Genomic DNA, 16,183 nt, shown 5'->3' with positions numbered 1-16,183 from the left:
TGAGACAAAATACGGTGGATTAATTTACTCCTCTTTTTTTTTTTTTTTCATATATGATTGATAAAGGGAGAAGTGATACAGTAAAGTCCTTGAACATACAATCAGCAAGAAAATGGAAATAGAAGTTAATTATTAGTAATCTAAATAAAATGTTCTCCATAATTAGGTAGTGGCTGGGTCAAGAAGGATATCATCATCAAATTAAAAGATGATAACAAGGTAATTTCTATTTCCACAGCTAGCTAGAGTATTATTATTATTTTCTAGCTCATGATGAACTTCTTCCAATTCTCAATGAAGAGTCAACTGATCCTTTGGTAATACTAGCAAAGAGCTTAGCAATCTCAAGCTGAGTGTTGGCAATGATCTCCGTTCTCTTGAGATCCATTTCTCCTCTTTTGGCCTCAGCTTCTGCTCTCATTCTCTCGATGTCTCTCATCGTCTCCATTCGTGCTTGCTCTGACCTTACCACTACTTCAGCTAGCAAACGTATGCTCTCTCCGATCTCCCACCCTTCCACGGCCCTCTTTCGCTTATTCTTTGATCTCAATTTCGACTTGCTCTTGTTGTCGCTGTACAGTGCTGGCGTGCTGCTGCTATTTGTAGCTGTTGCGTTTTTCTGATCTGGTGCTGCTGCGTTGTCCGATAATTTGGCGTCCATTAATATGTCTTCCTGGTCACACAAGTCGGCAACTTCACTTTCATGCTCATTATTATAGTAGAAGATAGTGTACAGTCTACAATGCTGCAAGTTTTGTTTTTTTTTTTTCATCCGAAGCTCGCATTGTAGCACAATTCAGGGATTACCGCTTTAAACAGAATTTTCCAACAGGAAGATGAAATCTTTGATTATGAGTAAAACAGTTTCATCACTACACCACGACCTATGTGTTTTGTTAGTTTCGTTATATTTTGTTTTTTCACTTGCTAATTCAGTAAAACCTTTGAGGGTTCATACTATTTCAGGTTATATCAGGTAAGTTTTAACACCCACTATAAAAGTTAACTTAATGACCATGACTCCAATATGAGAGTTCTAATTAGAAACTTAACATATTATTATTATTATGTAGAGTGTTTTTTTTTCACTATTAACGTTTAATTGTAGAAAAATAATAACTTATATTTGTCATTTATTTTATTTATCTCATGTGGCATATATCAAATTAGACTACTGTGAATATTTCATAGTCCAATCCCTTATGAGTGAGCTCTCTTACCTATTATGCAAAAATATCATTTAAATCATAAGCTTAATCTTATACAATCATTTCAACTACTAACCGATTATATTTTAATATAAAAAAAAAATTAACTCAACTACATATTGAATTGTCTATTAAAATTCATATATAAAATGGGTAAATGGAAATCAGAACAAAAAGGAGAGATCATAATTATTTGGACTTCAAAATTATTATAAAAATTGAAGCAAGCAAATATATACTCGACTAACCTTTATTCCTCTGTCAAGACCATTAGACCCATGCGAATTCTGATCACCATTCCCAAAAGGCAAAGCCGGCGACGGCGGGAGCGGAGGAGGAGGAGGAAGAGTAGCCGGAGGTGGAGGTAGTAATATTGGCTGCTGTGGTGGTGGTTCGACGGCATCAATCACACAATTAGTATTAGGCGGAAGCGGCGGCGGCGGAATTAGCGAAGAGGAAGCCGCGGATGCATTATTTCCACGTAACAATAGGTCAAGGCGAGGATAGAGCGGCCAGGAAGAAGCATCGGCGGCGGTTGCGGATTCCGATCGGTACCTCTTCTTCATAGATTCGATTTTGTTCTTACACTGCGTCTGAGTTTTGGGGGATTTAGTTGAATAAACACGCGCCGACACGTGCTTGGCCACATCCTCCCAATCCTGTCCCTTGAGCTTCGCTCTGTTACGGAGTATCCATTTAGCTTCATAAGCTTCGAGAAGACACGAAACTGCTCCTTCACTCCATTCATCCCTCTTCAGTCGATCACTGTTTCCAGTGGGAACATGGTAATTTTGCAGCGGCTTAATCCTCGGTGAGAATTCATCTTTGTTAGAAATTTCATGATTTTGATGATGATTTGCAGCTTCTTTATCCATTAGTATTAACTAGCTAATAATCGTCTTTCATTTCCACTGAGTTTTACTTAGCCGCTAGCAATATTTGAGACCTGTAAGAAAAAGACATAGTGAGGGAGAAGAGATTAGTGGTAGAAAGAAGGGGAGGGGGAAATGATGGAGGTCAAGCCACTAGAATTAAAGGGAGAAAAAGGTGAAACAAAAGCTAATTAATTGGAGTGGGTTTTTTTTAGAGACCGTTTTGATTTAGCTAATTGAAACTTACTGCTTATTATAATCATTAAGTTCAAAAATAGTACTCCGTCCCCTCCATAACATTTTATGTGATATCTTTTTTATTTTTTTAGTTCGTTCAGGAAAAAATATTACCTTATAATAAATTTGTTAATGATTACTAGATTGAGTTCCGAAACAGAATATTAATGGAAAAAGTAAGTGATACAAACTAAAATGGACACAATAATTTTTATGTGAAAATCCCTTTGCAAAAATTCAGATTACAAATTCTTGTAATTTAGGAATTAAAACTCATTAATCTTTTACCCAAACTTGTTGTTACTCTACTGCCACTAACAACTAAGCAATAACTCTATTGTCCACTAAACCAATTAGCTCTAGTCGATTCAGATTTTTTTCAGAACGCAACGTAACTAACTCTACTTTCTTTGACACCGAAACTTAAATAAGCCACCAAAAGATAAAAGTGACAAAAATAAGTCACTATTTTAAGAAGCAACTAAAATAGGTTTAGTGAAAGAAAAAATTTCACTTTATTCAATATTCTAAACGTTTCCCGTTAGTCTGATAACTTGTATATTTTAATATATAATGAAACTATTTGTTACACTTTATAAAGGGCATAATATATAAATATGCCCTTTAACTTGGTTTCGAATCACATTTATGCCCTTGAACTTTGGGTATGCACAAGTAGACACTTAAACTTGTATAATGTTAAACAAATAGACACACATGTCCTACATGTCATTTTTTGTCCTACGTGGTGTCCTACGTGTATTGTGTCATCTAGGACTCATGTGTTTATTTATTTAAAAGTTGGTTACTTAAAGTGCTTGTTTGTGCATAATGAAAGTTGGAGATGAAAATTAAAATTTGAAATCAAGTTTAGGATCTAATATATGTATTATGCTCTTTATAAAGTGTAACTTTTTCATACACTTTATAAAATGGAAGGAAAAATTATATTTACAAAGAGAAATATTTTTCAGGTTTTGAAGCTTTATGAAACTTTTGTCATGTTTGTTATATAATCATATTGATTTGACATATCATAAAAACGGAAAAAATTATTACATTACGTACTTTTTTATTTATTTTGAAGACTCCTCCAAGCTATAATTAAGGATATTCAAATGTAGTACCTTCAATATCTTTATTCTTCTATTTTTCTTCATTTCATTCACAAAAAATGTCTTCTACCTCAAAAGTTAGTTTCAATTTATTGGGATAACGAAATTATACATGATGAAAATATCATTTATTATAGTTGTCCTCCCAAACACAATGTTAAATATTCAACTAATGTCTGATATCATAAATTTCCTTCATCAAATTATAAAAGAATTGATATAAATAATACTAATTATAATTTGACTATAGGCGGAAAATACCCTACTTCATTTTTATCACAAGGACAAGTAAATTTTGGAGAGTGGATTATTTATAATGACAATCCTTGACCGACTTTTGAGGGTTCCAAATAACTACATAGATCTCAAGTTAACAATACTTGAAATCTATGTTACAAAGCAGCCTAATACTAGTCAACAACGTTCTCCTTTATCGGTCAATGTCCATCCCTGATTAGAAAATCGTAATAGCATTGATGAATTTTCAATAACTCAATCTATTGATTTTCGTAACATGACTCATTATCAAAATATTTTTACCAGTTGATATGATTTTGATTTGAACGAAACTATTAATAAAAGTAACGGGTAATGCTTAATACTTATATTTCGATTATTATTTGTTGATTTTGTCAATTATTCATTAATTTATATTATTTATTATTTTTCTTATTATTATTATTATTATCATCATCATCATCATCATCGTTATTATTATTATTATTATTATTATTATTATTATTATATTATTATTATTATTATTATTATTATTATTATTATTTATATTTTGTAGAGGTCTACCTCAACAAGATTGGAATTTTGCTAAGTATAAGATTTTCTTCTAATTTATAAAGTGTAATAAAAAGTTTCACTTTGCAAAGTGTAAGGAAAACTTACACTATATAAAGTGTAATAAATAGTTTCATTATATATAAAAATATACACTTTATGAAACTAATGGTGGAGTGTTTTCTTCCACTAAGACCTCATTTGTTTCCATTAAGATTAAGAGATTTGAATTTGAATACACATTTGAATATTAATATTTACATTAAGATTCAGGTGTTTTGATATGAATACACATCTGAATATTAAGATGTGGTCTCAAAATCGGAACACTAAAGAATTAATACTGTTTGTTTTCAATATCTGAATATGCATGTGAAATTAACATTAAATTAATAAAATATCATAAAAAATTTATTTCAACAAAATATATCGCTTTTGATAAAAAAAAGTTTTGAAAGTTATAATAACCATGATTCATTTAGACCTCTTCAGACCATTAAGAAGCTTTTTAAAAAATAAAACAAATGAACTTAATGAGCTGAATCTGAATGATTCATATTCAGACCTAAAAATCAAACGTACTTAATAGGCTGAATCTGAATGATTAAGATTCAGACCTCCACAAGTGCGAACAAAATGCCTAAGCCTATTTCAGTTATTTTCTAAAATAGTGACTTATTTTGATCATTTTTATTTTTTTATAGCTTATTTAGGTTCCGGATTCACTTCCTTTATAGCTTAGAAATAGATCGCAATTACAAGCTCTAACAACAACTAAGACCAAAGACAACTCTATCAAGCCTTGTGTCTGTTCTTGAGCAATATTTCATTGAGAAAAGCTTTTTTAGAATTCTATTTTGCAAAAAAATAAATGATTTGTGATATGTAGATGGACATATTATAGGATGATCACAAAAGCGCAACAGAATCTCATTGGCTGACCTACTTCTCAATGGAAGCCTTGCACCAACCACAACAGGTTTTGCAAGCTTCTGTAGTCTTTTTTTAATCAGGCTTCCACTTTCGCCTAACTCATGTTGAAAGTTTGTTCGATCGTCAAAATTTTATTCAGCATTAAAATAATATCTTATTATAATTAAAAATAAAAGTTAATTTTAAATTTTTCCTTTTACCCTTAATAAAGTAATTTATAACCACACAAATATATAAAAATTATTTTAAATTTTAAATTTTAAAAAATTATCCTTTTTTTTAAATATTGTGTTAAGTCAGAGGGTATTATATTAAAGAAGACAAATGAAATACTTATTAGATGTTAAAATTGATTATATAAATAATTGAGGTATATGTTAATTATTAATTATTATTGAAATAGATGACAATGGTTGGCAAAAAGATGTTGATAGACACTCTAATATAAAATAAAAAATAAAAAATTTACTAGAAACATAAATTTAAAAATAATTTCACATAGAAAAAGAAAAGAATGAATAACGAAAAATAAATAAAAAGATCCATTAACAATTATGTTTTAGGAAGAGCACATTAGTTTACAAGCTATCATATTCAGAGTTATGAGCTTTTGGAGTTTGAGCAATTCCAAGCGCCATATCTATACAAAGAATATTATAAATAAGAATTATTTAGGTGGTAAGCAACCTCTATCTCCGGCCTATATGACTTTGAATCACTAAAAAAAAAAAAAAGTGATGGAGTGGCCTAGTAAGAGGAGAGAAATTGGTTAGTGTAGGGTTAAGAACAACTCTTTGTAGTTTCAAAAGGTTGTCAACTTTAGGATTCTTGTGCATTAAGGAGAATCATGGAATTTCATAGTGACATAAGAAAATCTTGTTATTGGATTGTTTAAAGATATATATTGAACCACTTTCATTTCATATCCCAATACCCAAATCAAGCTTTTAATCGACACCTGTGACTGTGTAAACATTTTTAAATGGACGCGGCATATCTTAATCATCCTATTTAATTACTTTTAAATACTTAACTATTTCCTTAGAATCTTATTAATCACTATTAACTACACTTTGCATAGACGGAAAGTAAAAGATAGATACAATACCATTATATCAATGTGCTTTCTACTTTTGAATGCATGTATTTGATACTCTCTCCGTTACATTTTATGCAATACTTTTTTTCTTTTTAATCTGTCATTTTATTATAACTAAAAATGTTTTTAACTCTATTCCTATCATATTATTGAGAGATGGAAAATGGCAAGACATAGTATAGTGCCTAACGAAACGATAGGGGAAGTGTTGTTAACTTTGTCAAATGAGTTAATGATGGTAATCCAACTTTTCTTGCAACTTTTTGTTAGTGTTATCTTTTTAGTGAATATGTGTAGTGTTAGTTTTATGACTTTTGTTTTGGTGAAATATGGTATTGGGCATATATCTTTTGGCTGTTAGCGTTGATATGAAGCCAACCATGACATCCACCTATAAATTGGTGGTCACTCACGTGGGACTGTCACCCACTTCATTTTATCAAACACCATCCCCTGCTATTATTCATAATTAAAATTAAAATAAACTCTTCATTTTTAAATATTTTTCAAAATAAAAGGTATTTTTTTTTCTTTTTAATAGGTCTTACAGCATGATTTTAAGATAATTGGACCAGTAATCAAGAGATGTAGTAAAACTGATATGATCTTTTTATCCTTTAGCGTTTGAATCTTTTTTTAAAAGAAATCGATACGAAGTGTTTCGTTTTTTATGAACGATTTTTTCAGAAAAAGATAGAAGAGATATACTTTCGTGAAGAACAAGATGAGAAAAGTGAAATTGAATCGAATTAGCATGTATAACACACTGAAATAATTATACCAAAAAAACATTGGACCAGTAAAATAACAAGTACCGAATAATGAATATAACCTGTCATTTTTTTTTCTTTTTAATTATTTTTGATGAGATGAGATATCTCACTTTATAGTATTGGAGTATCAATGAGCACTTGACAAAGCATATTATCATCCACTTAAGAGATGCAAAGATATATTAACTTTGCAAAAAGCATTTGTAAGTTATAACTATTTAAAACGAACTGTTGTTGAAGAGTATATAGCTGCTATTTTCTACCTTCAATATTGTTATGACTATGACTGGAAGTGCTACAGTGATACTTGAAAAGAAAGTTGGTATCGAAAACTTTTGAAGATTATTATTTAAATGAGAGTTTGATATCCCTTTTTCTTTCCTCTTGTTTAGCCCACTAGAGAATGCGCTGTCGTCATTCCAACTTATTAGCTGCTCACTTTTCCACTCACCTTTTCCCCTATTCTCCACATATATTGCCGACTTCTCACGTACACGTGAGGACTGACAATCAACCCAAAGATATTATGTAGGCGGACCAGATCTTTTCTCCATCAAGAAGCCTGTGCTTATTTGATTAGGTTTATAGTCTGGACAAAAGAGTAGAAGAAACTATTGATAAGTTGGAGAGGGAGGAAGTCAGTGTCTTTCCTTACCTAACATCATCTTAATCTATGAATAAGAAATAGAATCAGAGGTGATCAAGCACGGAGGACAGTCAAGGGTTTCTTCCCATGTCCTTACGTAGCGTAAAATAACTATTATATGGAGGGAATCTTTACTCTATTAGTCTAGCTTCTAGGATAGCAAACTCATTACTAATTTCACTAGGACATTTTGCATCTGAATCAGAAAACAGAAACAAATAGAGGATAGTCTTGATGCTTCTGTTGAACTCCTTTTTAGCAGGAGGATTGAGTGATGATAACTCGTAAAATGACTCAAATAACATGCAAAAGCAGATACGGCTCCAACATTAGATGCACCAAAGAGCATTTCTTCAAGGTTACGAGGTACAAATACATTTCAAATTGCCTCTGTAGCCGAAAGTCTTAAACAGAATATCGTGAATAATCTGCAAAATATGTGTGAGTTGTATAGAAAACTAGTCCCAGATATAAAAGTACTGAGTCTACATAAAACTTACCCCCAGGCCCTAGGTAAACTTATCATGTCAAATCAGTTTTGTGTCAATATAGAACTGTCTCTTGTTATGTATGTGTTAAGACCAGTGTGAACTCAATTGGAAGGCAAAGGTGTAGGGATGTTCATTCAACAAAACACACACTGCGTCTCTCTCATAGAGCAAACAAGAAAAGGATTGCTAAGAAGGAACAACAAGTGGGGTTTAGTTGTTAAAAATGCAGAAACCAACCTAATCTAACCACAATATAGGCAAACATGATGAATCAGCTCAGGTGTCCTTGAATTAATCGAAGTTGGCATATAATCAATCACCTACTATAACAGTTGATTTCATAGAGGAGGCTTTTCTTGAGTATTGCATCATTTTTAAATAAGGTGGGCTTTTCTGGGTAAGCAGCACTCAGGAGTCATTATCGAGCATCTCCTTTCCTTTTCACCTTCTATTCCCCTCTTGTCCCCTTGTAAATCTTTGTTATACCATTTATTAAACATGAAAAAGAATCTAGAAATAACCCCAACAAAGTCGGCCTTTCATGCTTTAAATTCAACTTTTAAAATTGAAACATGTGCTTTTGGAATATGTACGAGATGGGAACGATACAGTGAGAGTACCACAGCCCTTTAGAAGAGAGAAAAATCTGATACCATGTTCTTCCCTGCAGCAATACCTACATTGGCTTAAAGGTAAAATAACCACATTTAGTAGGGTAAGTATTCTTCTATGAATCTTAATCTTTCTCCAACTCCAATTCATATCCTTCCAAAATTTTAAGTTTACCACATTTTTTCCTAATTCCCTCTTTAGCTGACAACAGTTTAAGCAGGAGCCTCGCATTTGGAGATGGTAGCCATGTCACAGGCTGCACAACCCTCACACTGGGAGGCTAATGCTCTGCAGTATTACACTCACAGGCTACGCCATTCGTTGCAGGCAGCGAACGCGTTTGGGGTGGGGGTGGGGTGGGGGGGGTGTTCGTGCATGTATGCATCTAACAGGATAGTCCTGCTACAACTACATAGCACCTTTCTCCCAGGATACAAAGGGTTCTTTCTCCTGTGGAGTTATCAGGAAACAGCGGATATAATTTAAGCTAAACAAAAAAGGCATAAAACGAGAAGAAGAAAATAAGTCCATCTCCCATGTATTCAAAATGAAAGGAAAAGCTAAATTGATATGCTAGGCTCAGTGAACATTGGTGTGACATTCATGAGGAGAGAAACGAGGAAATGGAGAAGGGGAAGTCTTCTGGTTTGAGGCAACAGTAAGTCAAAGTAACAGAGAATAATCAAACTCAACTTCGTCAACATATCTAACTTCATAAAATTGGATTTGTGCCAAGTCCCACATTTGTTCTGTGGCCAATTTGCAGAGAGAGGAGATAATGTTTTGTTATTGTCTGTCCATTCTTATCTGCTCTAACCTACTACTTTTCAAGTTGTCACAAGTCCAAAAATATGTTCCCATTTGTAAACATAACGTGTGATTTGTCCCAAAACAATGTGGAATAACTGCCCCCCATCCTAGAAGGTTAAGTTAAGTTCATTTGAAGCTCCAAACTGGTTGAAGGGAAAGAATGAAAATCTACAAATTGAACAACTAATTATTTTGAAATACACATATTTCAAAAGCTAAAGAGAAAGGGAAGTTGTTGGGTTTAGACATGTAGATATAGACCTATTGAAGTTACACATTGATGAACCACACTACTGCTATAAGTTATGAAGGATAGTGAAATGGCACACATAAGAATGGGCAAACCATCTTGTATGTACAATTATTCAGGTCCTACTCTCTGGGTTTTCACCCCGGGTAATAACACTACATCATCAAACAGGTAATGCAATGGCCCTTTTAACAATATCCTAGCCACTGCAATACATTTCAGAATAGTCTGTTGATACAAAATTCTTAATAACGAAATGTTTCATCCACAACTTAGAAACAGGCAAAGCGAGGATTTAATTAAATCAGGTGGTTATTCAATTTGTTTTAGTTAGTATTCAATCCAAACTAATTCTTACAACCACATTAACACATTTTCACACCCCATTCAGTGTTATAATACCACAAAGAGTACAAACACAAATCTAAACGAACGATATCTATACAAGCATAACCAAAAAGATATATTTGACATACTCATGACGAATGGTTTGATAAGTAGTCCATATGCTCCTCTTGAAACGTACAAGAACTCACATCAAGTATCTTCAACAACGCCATTGCCTTGCTCCTCCCTTTATCCGTTCCATTTTCTGCCACTTCAATTATGCCATCCACTGCCCCTAAAACTATGCCACGAATACTATTGATCGTCTCTTCTCCGCCACATTGCACCAAATTGAGCAACGCTGAAATCGCGTTCTCTTTAGTTCGATTGCTTGATCCAGTAGAACTATCCAACATATCCACCAATACCCCAACCCCTGATATCTTCCTAAACGCTTCCCAGCTCTCCTCACAACCAGCAATTTGAGCAATCACCGCAGTAACATCCTCCAATATCCCTGCTCTACCATCATTACACAGCAATGAAAACAACGGAGGTACAGCTCCAAGCTCAATAATATGAGCACGATTCATCGGGTAAAGCGCAATACCAAAAAGAGCTTTGAGAGCATCTTTTACAGTTCTAGAATCCGAATTAGGGTTTTTTATTATGTCTATAAGACCAAAAAGGATATCACGCTTGTGCCCAATAATAGACCGATACGACTCGACAGTGAGTAAGCTGAAAATGGTACCAGCAGCGCACTGAGCGACGGAAGGAGAAGACGGATTCCGGAGAGCGTGAGAGAGAGCATCAAGGAGCCCTCGCGTCGACATCAACAAGTCTTTATGAGAAATTGATAGATTATGCAACGCCGCAGTTGCGTTCTCCTGAGACAATTTATTCGACGAGTACAGCGATTCCGACAAATACGGAACCGCACCGGCGTCGGCGATCAACGGTCTGCTATCGGAATCGTTCTTCGAAATCAATCTCAGCTCACAAATTGCTTCTGTTCGTGTCTGCTCCGATACGGAACTCAGCTTCGTAACGAGATTCTTCACCGCCCTTCGTTTGACCTCCATTTCCGATGATATTTTTTTCTAGAGCAAATTCAGCATTACTATTCGTTGAACTAATCCGAAATTGCTTTTATATAATTTGGATATACATAGACATCAACAATATAAATACTCCATTGTTGACTTTTGTGTTACAGAGTTTGGTGTGCCGTGGTTTGTGTACAGACATCTTTTCCAAATTAAAACATTTAAAAGATTGAAAAGTACTACCCATTTGGACTTTTTAAATGAAAATTGTGACACTTGTTAGAATTGGTAAAAAACCTTTATGATGAAGTATAACAATAAGGCATTGGGGTGAAGTCAGGTAAATTGTCACTCTCAATATTGTTGTAGTAACATGTCTTTGTAAGGTATTTACCAAATGTAATATGAAGTCATTAATAAGTAATTAGAGAATTTTATATTTTTTACTTTAAAATTTAAGATCAAAAATCTTAATAATTATTCTTTACTTTAATTTTAAGATCGAGAATTTGAATTTTGATTTTCTCCATGAAATAGATAGATTGGTGATTTTGAATATTTATTATCCCGTGGAATAAGTCGGGGAAGGTGGATGTTTAAATGGACTCGTGGGTCATGGTGGCGGATAAGAAACATTATGGGACATTTGGGAATTATGGTCATAGTAGATGGAGCAAAAAATATGTAATGTATCTATTATAAGTAATTATACTTTAAATAGAATACATTTTCTAATTATATATTCACCTTTGTTACATTTTTCTCCTCTCTTATTTCTCTTTTTTCTTCCTCAAAATGAACAATGACCAAATGAGAAATGAGATCATAAAAGTTCTTGTTTTCTATTATATTTATTGGGAGACGGAATGAGAACAGTATTCCTCTTTCCCTCCCCCTTTTTCTATTAATTTGTATTTATGTATTACCCTTTGATAGTATTTTATAGTAGAGACATAAAATTCATGTAATTGTATTAGTTATATTTTATCAAATATAGAAAATGAATTTATACTTTATCAATTATAGTAGTCTAATGGTTGTATCTACAGTATAAATCTATGCATTATACTATCAAATACTATATTACTAAATGTTTTTTGTATTTTTATATCGTGAATAAATATAAATGATATAAAAAGCCTATGTATATAAGTAATACAATTGATAGGTGGAATAAAGGATAACAAGATAGATAATTTTAATTACAATTCAAGGTAAAAAAAAATCACTTAATTGTTGCAATTAAGGATAAGTCTTAGAAATTATTTTCGATAAATTCACACATAAAATTAAGTATATTATCACTTTATTTCGCGTTTGATACTCTCTTTGTCTCTATTTATTGTTCTATATATTTTTTTATTTATGTCCCTATTTACTTGTCCATTTTAACAAATCAAGAAAAGACAATAATTTTTTTCCTAATATGCCCTTATTTAATTCTAGAAAATTTTTTGTACTATTAAGATGTAATGCATACTTTTTAGAACCAGAAAATATATTATTATATTTGAAGAATTGCATAATATTTTAAGGTAAGAATAAAATTGTAACTAAATAATTGGTGTCTTTATATGTGTGTCACTGTTAAAGTGGACAACTAAATAGGGAATAGGATTTTTAAATTCGAAAGTTGTTTGGTCGGTTAAAAATTAAATTGAATATAAAATATTACATTAAAATTTTTAATCCAACTAACTAATCATCTACTATTAAAAATATATTCATTAAATAATATCACCATTATTTGGTGCACGTATTTGTTCACCAATCAAACAAACAGTAAATACTTCATGAGTCTTGACCAATAATAAATATCTATCAGTATTGAAATGAAGGGACCAGTAATCATTTTATTTTATTTTTTCCATTGATGGTAGGAAACTAATAAACAAGAAAGTATCTGCAAACAGGGAAGTATTAATTTCAACCCGTGAACACATAAAAATCCAAAAAACGAAAATGCACCGACCCGACAATATTAAAGTGCCAAACCTCTAACAATTAACTAAAAAAAGAACACATAAAAATAAAAATAAGGTCCCATCAAATGATTAAACTTAATTAATAAAAATCCAAAACCCAATTAAGTAAGTGGCCTCCATTTGTTTTTCAGCTACAGGTTTCACGGGCAACCCCAACCCTAGAATTTGGTACGTCAAAGAGAATCCGATGATTCTGTTGCTGCCAGCTGGCGATCACGTTGAGCACGGAATTCACTGGATCGGTAGGTGAAGCAGCCATGGCTAAGCAAGTGGTGCTGCTTGAGCTACTTTTAATCAGGAAGTTGTCTTGCGGCAGCGTCACGTTCATTCCGGCGAACATAAATGTTATTGTTGGAATTGTTATAGGGACGGTGTAGCAGGTGTCGAATCCACCAAGTGATGTCACCGTCGCGTTCCTCCCCATTCTCCTCCTGAATTCATTTCTCACCGCCGTGTAAGCTTGGTCAACGAGTCTGGTAAACACAGTGCCTAACAATTCCACACACAAAAAAATAATTAAAATTAGTATTATAGTTCTGATTAGTGTTATATTACTTACAAGAAATAAATTTAAAAATTTGATTATACCGGAATCGATTATTGTGCCGGCGCCGGTGTTGGAATCGAAAGCGAATGCACTGGGAGGGATATCGACGATTCGTTTTCCGACTTTAACTCCGACTAAATTGACATAGTAAAAGGATGATCTCCTTGGGTTTCTTAGCAATGGTGTGGTTTTAATCCTCAGTGGCTGGCCTTTTGGGCCTAATCTAAGTGTGCCAGAAAAATTGGGAGATTTGTAACTGGGCAAACAATAGGAGAATGTGGACTTGTAGAGGCTTTCAGATTGGGATATAAATGATAATAAACCACGGCCCAAAGCTAATAGACCCTGAGGTGGTGTGTTGCTGCCGGAGATCTTTTTTACGCAACCAAAGAGAAATCCGGGTACCGGATCGGTGGCGAGTGCCAATGTTTCCGATGAGAGGGTTCCACCTATGCTCGAACCACCGTAGGTTAGGTTGAAGCTGCAGGTGGCTGCGTCGCAGTCCCGTCTTGGTACCTGAATAAATATTAATTTTTACTTTATTAATAAAAATTCAATTCTAATTAATAAAAGAATAAAAATGTATGATCAAATCATCATGTGACAAAAGTCACGGGCCGGATAACACTGCGGCTGATTGCATTGTTACCGACAATGCCAGGAAGCAAGGAATAACTTTCAGGCTTCACGCGCTGTATCAAGCGCGTTAGCTATTGCACCAATAATTACAAGTATAACAGGATCTTAAAGGAATGATTAGCTTAATCTAATTTCCACCTACTTTTTTCGGATTTTGCTCTTTCATCGAGTAACATGGAAGCAAATCATATTTTTTAATTCTGAATAAATTAATGTTACACACAGTTAAAACCTTATTTTTTTTAAAAATCTATGTATTTATTGTTAAATAAACAAAGTATGAATGGATCTAGCTAAGCTTTTATTTCACTCAAATATTATCTTTGTAAGAGTCATATTTATCCAAAAAAATAACAAATATGTGGTTGATATTCCATGATAGAAGAAATGTACCTACAATATTTAAAGTTACAACTACTAAATCTACTCATTCTGTTACTACTACACAATTTATGTCTCCCTTTTAATTCTTATTTCTAAAAAAATGTCATTTTCAAATTTATGTCTTTTATTTAGTCTTGATTCAAATATAAATGTCATTTTCTATGTAATAACTTTCTAATTCCAACATACAATGACATAGTTAAAATCATAAAGTAAAAGTTTTTTTTTTAATTTTATGCTAAGTTAAATTAAAACACAAAATAATCCTGTATATGTTGCATAAATGTTACTCTCGTTGACGCTTTTTCTGTTTTAATTTGTTACGACAAAAATGATACATGTCAATACTTTATTAAATAATACTCCCTTTATATTTTAACTAAAGCTCTTATAGTTATCAATGTCATCACGAGCATCTTTATGAATAAAAACACTTTTGATAAACCCAAAAGCCTCTGGTTCTTTCTTAAACTTGGAAATGAGAAAGAAGAGGATAAGTTGTACTACTACATATCCTTTTAATTTCTCATGAGACACGCAAAACTCGTATTTTAGTACATTTTACGTATTTTTAATTTCTAATGGAAGGAGTCAAATATTTTTTTTTTTACTTTCTTAAATCCATCGTCAATCAAACAAATTAAAACAGCTCATTTTTTCTCATTTCAATTTGTTTGTATTACTTTTCATCTTTAGTCTATTCCGAAAGAAAATGATTAATTTTATGTTTAACCTTGTTAAATCAAACAAATAAATTAAAACGAAGAGAGGGAATAATTACCAGGTTACATGAGGCACGTTCACAGCTAACATTGCTGAAAGTGGTAGACTTGTCATATGAAAAAACATTAGAAGAGCAACCAACACATCCACCACAGGGGAACCAAGAAAAATCATTACTATTATCCAAAGCCACCAACAAAGGTTGAGGTGGTGTCCCAATTTTAGCCTTGACAATATAAGTTGGTGTTTGTAGAATTTGTCTACCAGAAGCTATAGGGACAAAAGATTTACCAGCAACAAGGCTAGCCAAGAATTGTAGCCTATTTGTGTCCTTATTTTGCATTTGGAGAACACTATCCACCCATGATAATGAGTGTGCATTTTGTTGTTGTTTAAGAGGAGAACAAGGGCTGTCTACATGAATGACTTGTAGTGTTGATGAGTCTTTGTTGTCATGGTAAAACTTGGCACAATTGGGGTTGGTTAGTCCCCCTTGTGCTAGGCTCAAAATTAAGACAAGGGATAATGAGAGAATATTGATAGAGCCCTCCATTTGGCTTTTTTTTGTTTTGGGTTTTGGTGTGGTTTAAGGGTGTTTACCTACCTCTATATATAATGGAGGAAGGGTGTACATTATCTTTTTGATTAATTTTGAGTTTGATCTTCTATGATTTTTAAACCATTTACAATTTTA

At 32.8% G+C, this 16,183-nt stretch overlaps 3 protein-coding genes across 3 annotated transcripts; all 3 read right to left on the bottom strand.

The window, feature by feature from the left end:
- Positions 1-15: 15 nt before the first annotated feature.
- On the bottom strand, positions 16-2,405 carry LOC101266671 (trihelix transcription factor ASIL2). The gene is made up of 2 exons (XM_004229982.5): positions 1,457-2,405; positions 16-673 (listed from the first exon to the last, which is right to left on the bottom strand). Exons 1-2 carry the CDS (start codon positions 2,081-2,083, stop codon positions 269-271), a joined length of 1,032 nt encoding a protein of 343 aa, XP_004230030.1. The 5' UTR covers positions 2,084-2,405; the 3' UTR covers positions 16-268.
- Positions 2,406-10,129: 7,724 nt separating this feature from the next.
- LOC101267269 (U-box domain-containing protein 4) lies at positions 10,130-11,486 on the bottom strand. The gene has a single exon (XM_004229984.5). It carries the CDS (start codon positions 11,245-11,247, stop codon positions 10,312-10,314), a length of 936 nt encoding a protein of 311 aa, XP_004230032.1. The 5' UTR covers positions 11,248-11,486; the 3' UTR covers positions 10,130-10,311.
- Positions 11,487-13,038: 1,552 nt separating this feature from the next.
- LOC101266976 (aspartyl protease AED3) lies at positions 13,039-16,183 on the bottom strand. The gene is made up of 3 exons (XM_004229983.5): positions 15,548-16,183; positions 13,785-14,259; positions 13,039-13,685 (listed from the first exon to the last, which is right to left on the bottom strand). Exons 1-3 carry the CDS (start codon positions 16,040-16,042, stop codon positions 13,324-13,326), a joined length of 1,332 nt encoding a protein of 443 aa, XP_004230031.1. The 5' UTR covers positions 16,043-16,183; the 3' UTR covers positions 13,039-13,323.

Source organism: Solanum lycopersicum, chromosome 1 (genome assembly GCF_036512215.1).
Source record: "Solanum lycopersicum chromosome 1, SLM_r2.1".
NCBI lineage: Eukaryota > Viridiplantae > Streptophyta > Magnoliopsida > Solanales > Solanaceae > Solanum > Solanum lycopersicum.
This window is presented reverse-complemented; position numbering and strand designations above follow the sequence as displayed.

Bases quoted from the DNA above. Each gene is read 5' to 3' on its own strand.
- LOC101266976 (XM_004229983.5), bottom strand. From the start codon at position 16,042: ATGGAGGGCTCTATCAATATTCTCTCATTATCCCTTGTCTTAATTTTG. The intron at 14,260-15,547 runs GTAATTATTCCC...ATATTTATTCAG, and splicing joins AACGTGCCTCATGTAACCTG to GTACCAAGACGGGACTGCGA. The intron at 13,686-13,784 runs GTATAATCAAAT...TGGAATTGTTAG, and splicing joins CGGCACAATAATCGATTCCG to GCACTGTGTTTACCAGACTC.
- LOC101266671 (XM_004229982.5), bottom strand. From the start codon at position 2,083: ATGGATAAAGAAGCTGCAAATCATCATCAAAATCATGAAATTTCTAAC. The intron at 674-1,456 runs GTTAGTCGAGTA...TTGTGTGACCAG, and splicing joins GTCTTGACAGAGGAATAAAG to GAAGACATATTAATGGACGC.
- LOC101267269 (XM_004229984.5), bottom strand. From the start codon at position 11,247: ATGGAGGTCAAACGAAGGGCGGTGAAGAATCTCGTTACGAAGCTGAGT.